The sequence below is a fragment of the Pithys albifrons genome, chromosome 17 (genome assembly GCF_047495875.1).
Source record: "Pithys albifrons albifrons isolate INPA30051 chromosome 17, PitAlb_v1, whole genome shotgun sequence".
NCBI classification, from domain to species: Eukaryota; Metazoa; Chordata; class Aves; order Passeriformes; family Thamnophilidae; genus Pithys; species Pithys albifrons.
In genome coordinates, this window is record NC_092474.1 from 4,223,009 (window position 1) to 4,229,783 (window position 6,775).

At 44.8% G+C, this 6,775-nt stretch overlaps 1 protein-coding gene across 1 annotated transcript in view; it reads right to left on the reverse strand.

The window, feature by feature from the left end:
* The window catches only part of GLT1D1 (glycosyltransferase 1 domain containing 1), a 48,646-nt gene extending 45,521 nt beyond the window's left edge, over nt 1–3,125 (reverse strand). Inside the window, exon 1 of the mRNA XM_071571926.1 lies at nt 2,901–3,125. Within this exon, the coding sequence (XP_071428027.1) occupies nt 2,901–2,968 (68 nt within the window). The 5' untranslated portion in view covers nt 2,969–3,125. The remainder of the gene's footprint in view (nt 1–2,900) is intronic.
* Nucleotides 3,126–6,775: the final 3,650 nt, after the last annotated feature.

The following is a 6,775-nucleotide window of genomic DNA, read 5'->3' on the forward strand; positions in this document are numbered from 1 at the left end:
CTAAATCTTTCTAATTAACCAATTAATTCAAGATATCTATTCCTCCTTACTACCAAATAATAAAAGATGAACAGAACATTTCAAGGGGCAGAGAAGATTTATTTCTTTTCTTTCCTGACACCCTCTTTGATCTCATTTCTAAGGCTGAAGAATGGCAGCCTATGCAACTACTTTTGCCCAGTGTTGTTTTCTCTACTCACTGCTCATATTTTTAAAGGTGATTAAAGATTATGCACAGCAATACCAATAAAGGCCACAGCACATCCATTATACCACTTGTTTTAGAGGGCTGATTTCTAACCAAATTAGAGTCTGGTACCTTTGTCACCAGTTACTTTAAACTCAGGAAATGAGTATCTTATTTATGAAAAGATGAAGCAGTTATAGGAACAGCTGTAATATCACAAACATAGGATATGCAGTGATATTAAGCCACAAAGTTAATCTATGCTGGCAACTGTCCAACCCAGAGACAATGTCATTGTTTCATTTATACTTAAACAAAACTTGCCATGGTTTGATATGAAAACAAAAGACTGAACTAATAAATTCATAGGCATGTATGCAGATAAAACTGAAGCCAAATATTAACTGGAAAATATATTTTATGTGTATTAACATATATAATACAAATGTTACCATAAGCACATAACCTCAGGTGTGGCAGATTAGTGCGAGAAGGGACATGACCAAGCCTTTGACCACACATGTGCATTTATTTATTTTTAATGGCATAAAGTCTTAAGAAAACCAGTATTAGATGGAAGTATCTGCACTGGATGGCTTTAGTGATTCCTGTCACCTGACTAGCCCTTTAGTGAGGATGATGGACTTAACTGATAGCCAATACTCTACTTTTTTTCCCTGATCAGAGGTTTTTTTCCCTGAACAGGCTCATTTATATTACTACTATAAATAGCAGTTATGGTAGGTTATAAGATAGGAACTGAACATGACATTACTCATTCCCAATCACTATTTCTGTTAGAATCCCCTATCCAATTAAATTGATCTTTCAGTCATTATTTTCCTTCCATTTTAAGGTCTCTGTGCAGGAGGAAGCAGCATCCACTTTGTTTAAGGTACTCTTGGGAAGCAACAGGATCACCAGCGAGTTGCTGCTCTCTGCACAGGTCACTGCAGATGTGTTCACACAGCTGCAAATGATTGCATTAAGATGGTAATATGTTAAACCATCTGTTAGATGAGCTGCTGCAGCTCACCAAATCTATAACCTTTTATACTAATACACATTATTTTAGGTCACCATTACAAGTCTCAGCTGGACAAGGCTACCAAAATTGCAGCTTACGTGACTCATGTAAAGGCACCTTGCTAAGCCACTGTACTCGATGCAGGATGCTCACATATTCAGCCAACCTCAGTGTAATTAAATGACACTTTGGTATAATATGTGGATGTTTGTCTGGCTTATTCAGGCTTACTTTAACCAGAAATAATGCAAAACCTGCTTTCCACTACATTAGCTCTGAATGGCTCCACAGTCTAAATGTTTGTCCGACTTTCTTCAAAATTGAATTGGAAGAAGGTGGTATGTGAATATTTAATTTGTAAAGGTAGAATAAATAATCTTATTGGGGAAGAATGAGCACTGATATTCTAAAGAATAACTAGTTTTGTTTATCTGCTGAGAGCAAAGGAAACGCAGAATGCCACAGAAACCACCACACTGCAACTCTGCTGATTCATACAGGTATAACAATGTGTGTTATAAACATAAGAGCATACTTCTTTTATCTTAACATTTTATTACCAATTATTGTTAAAATACCAAAAACCTTCAGCTGTCTCTGGTCTTTATGCTCCATTTGCTTTGTATCTTCAATGCCTGGGTGACTGATAAGAGGCAGCAGGTCTGTTCTACCTTATACCATCCTGTAGCTTTGCACAAATCTGAGACTGAACTTGGGATGACACAACTGGTGTGAAAATGTCAGAGAGCTGTTTCCATGCATAACATTCCACATGTGATAATACACGGACCAAGGTCAGGGAAAACTAGTAATAGCACAAAGTTATCCCAAGGGATTCACGCCAAGAAAAACAACTAACTGGTGATGACTTTTAGATAAGATGCAACCAAATCCTTATCTTAGGCCTCAAGAGGCCAAAGCCATTGGGAATTTTTTTCCTTTTTATGGGGACTTTTTTTTTCCCCCAAAGCTCACACGCACTGCAAAGCCCTCAGCAATGCTACCAGCCACATCCCTTTCCCACGTGTCACAGGAGTTAAATGGGGGCATTAGGAATATTCCTGCGGTTCCGTCGCTCCACGCGGTTTGACAGCACTGCAGGTCCGTGTCCGTCCTCCCCAGAGCCGCGTGTTGAATCCCCACGGCGAGGTCGGCACCTGGAGCGGCTCTGGCACAGACCCCGATTCCGGAGCTCCCTCCAGCCTTTCGCACTGACGTCCTGTCTCAGCCTGGGCACCTCCCAGCGCGGGCAGCCTTGGCAAACCCCCTGCCTGACACGGGCTGTCCCGGGGCTCCGCACGGACTGCAGAATCTCCCCCGCAAGCAAAGCGAGAGGAGCGCTCCAGGACGGTGTTTGGGGCACCCCTCGGCCCCGCGCTGCCCATGGCACCGGGGAGACTCCGATACGATACAGCAGGCCCGGCCCGTGCCGGAGGGACCCGCTCGGCCCCCGCACAGCCCCGGCCCGTAGAGCCGTCTCCGTGCGCCGGCGCGGGCAGCGCATGGCGGGCGGGCCTCGCCGCCCCCCGGCCCCGCAGCGGCCCCGCGGGGCCCCCCAGCCGGACGGAGCCGCGGTGCTGGTGCTGGTGCGAGGGGCAGGCGCCGCCTCCCCGGCGTGCGGATCCCCACGGAGAGCGGGCACGGAGCGGGCAGCGCATCCCCTGTCCCCCCCATCATCGCACTCACTGTATCCTGGCGGCGGTGGTGGCGTTGCCGGTCTGTGCCCGCAGACTCGCCAGCAGGAGCAGCCTCATAGCGGCCCCTCCGGCCGCGCCTCACCTGCCCGCGGCTCCCGGAAACGGCGCTGCGGAGCGGGGGATGAACGAACGGGCCGGGGCCGGCCCGGCTGCGCTCGCCAGGTGTCCCCGGGCAGAGGGCACTTGGCTACCGAGCCAGGCTCGCGGGCTGGTGCCAAAAGGTTTGAGGATCTCCGCACCTCTGGCGCCGGGTATTCTCATTACACAGCCACAGAGATGACGTGCTCAGATCGTGGCCTCGGGGAAACCTTGAAGATTTCCAGAGAGGAACATCGAGCGAGGTTTGGTACCGGCCGCTGCCTCCTGACGCTGTTCCTCGTGCCGACACGAGGCTCCCAAGAGGCGCTTCATACTCGGTGCGCCAATACACGTAGTAAAAACTACATGTGGACAAAGTGCCAACAACCAGAAAAGCCAGAGGACTGTGTTAGTCCAAAGAACAAGGCATCAGGGTGGTCAAAGACCACTCCAAACGTCAGGAACGCTGTATGATGAAACAGAGCCACATGTGTGTGGGACGAGGGGAAAGGTCTGGTGAGGAAGGAACCACAGGCTCCACAGAAGCAGAATCCAAAGATAGAACAGGGAAGAGAAAAAGAAAAGAACCTGAACTTCTGACCAAGAAGTGTATCTCAAACTATCAGGCTAGTCTTTGGAATAAAAGGGGCTTACTGCAATTTTATAATAAGAAACACAGAGAACAGATGGGTGGGGCAGCAGGCAGGAAGACAGAGGCCAGTTTAGGAAGTCTGGTGGGAGATTGATGGGAGACAGGTCACTGACTGTAGATATCCATAGCCTTGAACCTGATTGATCATCTTGTAAAAATATTGAGAATGCACCCAGGACATTTGGGGCCATGAGAAAGATGAGAAAGGGGGCTGGCTTGATTGAACAGAAAACTCAGTTCCTTGATTATAATCTGGTCTGTTTCCCTGATGTAATTCATCACAGGGCCACACGTGCTCATGTTTCCCAAAGGGCTGGAGAAGACAGGGAAAGGTGGTCTGCAAACTGCAGTGCCTGGTTATTGTGGCCTAAATTACTCTTCAAATCTCGCTTTGCCCTCAGGGAGAAAAATATGCCACATACAAAGGCTCTTAAATATAATAATTTTTGAAACAGTACTTCTTCAAATAACTTGTGTGGATCTCTAAGGATGACAGGTATTCTGAAATTGAGGGTTTAGAAGTGATAAAGAGACATATTGGAGTGTGTTCTGGTAAATTGTTTTAGTAGGCAGGCTCATGTTTTGCTAATGAGCCTTCATGCTGCAGAGTCGTGTTCAACTGTCTGCACCTCACTAAGTTATCACTTAGAAATAATCCAGCACAACATTGTTCAGGCCATTTTAAACTCCATCTGAACTAAAAGAAAGAATGGCTACAACTTGGAAGAGCAACAAATTTTGCATATATGCTAAGAATAGCATAAATGCTTATCTAAGGGTAGGCAGAACCAAGTTAGTTTTCATCACCATTTTAAGAAAGTGTTTTGGCATGAAATCCCAGCCCTGTTGAAATATAGGGCTTTTGTCAATCTGGCCAGGATTCTGGCCTTGAAGTGGCCCTCATGAAGCCTATTTGGGCTTTTGAGAGCACTTGGCAGACTCAAATCTAGCATCAGTCACATTAGTTACTGCTGCTCAGTTATCTGACAGACCTGTAACATCACCTGGACTGCAGGAAGCCTCCACAGCTGCCTTTCAGAGTCTCCTGATACATTGTACTAAATTCTTCCCCAAGAGACTCTCCTGGTCCCAAGATCTCACGCACACAACACAGGAGATGCAGCTGCCCAGCACTCAGAAGGGTTGGCAGTGTGTGTGTGCCAACCTTGCCCTGTTGCTGCAGTCCTGTGCCTCAAACAGCCTATGTGATCCAAGACAGGGATATGTTTTGGGTTAAAAGGAGGCTGCAGGTTTGATATCTGCATGAGATACCTACTGACAAATAGCCTGGTTGTTATAACTTTTCACTATCGTGGCTCCAACCCCAGACAAAAGCTATCCAACACATTTAGTGTGCAACACAAAGAAGACAAAAATGCAGACATCAAAGTAAGACAAAGCCTGCTCCATGAGAAATGAGGAAACTTAACCAGTCGCCTGAGAAATAAAGAGGAAATAAAGGAAACGTTCAAAGAGATCTTAACATTTTATTACTATTTATGATAACTCTGGTTTTTATGCTATATAAGACTTGACTGAAAAGAATAACAATATAGAAGGCTTTGCAGCATGTCTCTGAAAACAGAGGTGTATACACTGTATTCAAAGAAAGGGTCATGGATGTATCATAATGAAGTTTTAAACATACTGTAGCTAAGCAGTTTGGAGGAAAATTAAAACCAACTTCTTGAGCTGCCAGAGAGAATGTGTGAATTCTAACTGTACCTTCTGAATTTTAATGAGAGTACCTATGTCTCAATACCTGAAGATTTAAAAAAATTTTAATGTACATTTCAAATACAATTTCAAATTTCAGCATTATGAGGTGTTTGTACCACTTGTTGGATAGGTCAATATAGAAATCTCACATCACTCTCCAATGGAAATTATGAAAGGCTTAGAATGTGATATCTACACATATTGAAACAAACAATAACTCAAAGTGAACTTAATTGAGTCTCCAGAAAGTACTCCTAGACTCCTCAGAAAATATAATCACAATTTATATGACATACTGTATTAAGCTGGGAAAAGCTGAAATGTAATTTTTTTAATTACAGAATCAGTCATGTTACAGTCGTTCACAAAGAGATCTCTGTACAGCTGGTTGCCTTTTCCTTATTGCCCTTTGTCATAAAATTTGTTAACTAGTTAAGAGAGCAAATGTATTTAAATGAGTCATTTTTATGTTATTTACAAAGGCCCATTATTAAATGAATATACTTTTACAAGCATCACTTGCTTAATTACCAATGCTGCTCCAAAAATCTGAAGTCATACCTCTATGTTTGGTGTAACTATATGATGTCAATCAATTTACCTTTTTCACTGAAAACAGACAACCAGGAGTACCTTCCCCACTTTGTTTTGGACAAATATATGACTTTAAGATCTGCTGCTAAAGACAATTTCATGTTTCGTGACCTTTACCTCAACACAAGTGCTGGTGGAACTACAGAACATCTTAGGGCTCTGATCCTGCAACTACTAATTTGTTTTATTTTAATCACACACTTTGTTCCATGCAAGTCAGTGTTCATTCTCTGTGTGTACTTATGTCAAACCTGCCTTCACACCCCAGACGCAGCTCATGGACCAGCTGCTGCTCCCGATCCGCAGGTGAGTCACTGGGCACACCCTGGCACTGAGCTGTGCCCGCTCCTCCACCAGGGGCTGCAGAACACAGTCAAAAACAGTCACAACACACGTTTGGCCTGTATTCCTGCAGAGAGGCCTTGTTGTGGGACAATCCTGAACTAAATTAAATGAAAAAACAAGCCCTCTACTTGGCCATGCTCAGGCACATCTGGAGTGGTGTGTCCAGTTCTGGGCTCCTCAGGGCAAGGAAGACAAGGAGCTGCTGAATCCAGCAGAGGCCACAAACATGATGAGGGGTCTGGCGCATCCCTGTTACGAGGAGATACTGCAGGAGCTGGCCCTGGTTAGTCTGGAGAACAGAAGACTGAGAAGGGATCTCGTTAATGCATAGAAATATCTCAAAAGCATGAGGATGGTACCAAACTCTTAAGCAATGCCCAGCAGCACAACGAGGAGCAATAGCCATAAACTAAAACACAAAAAACTCCACTTCAACACGAGGAAGAACTTTAGGCTGAGGGTGTCAGAGCCCTGGA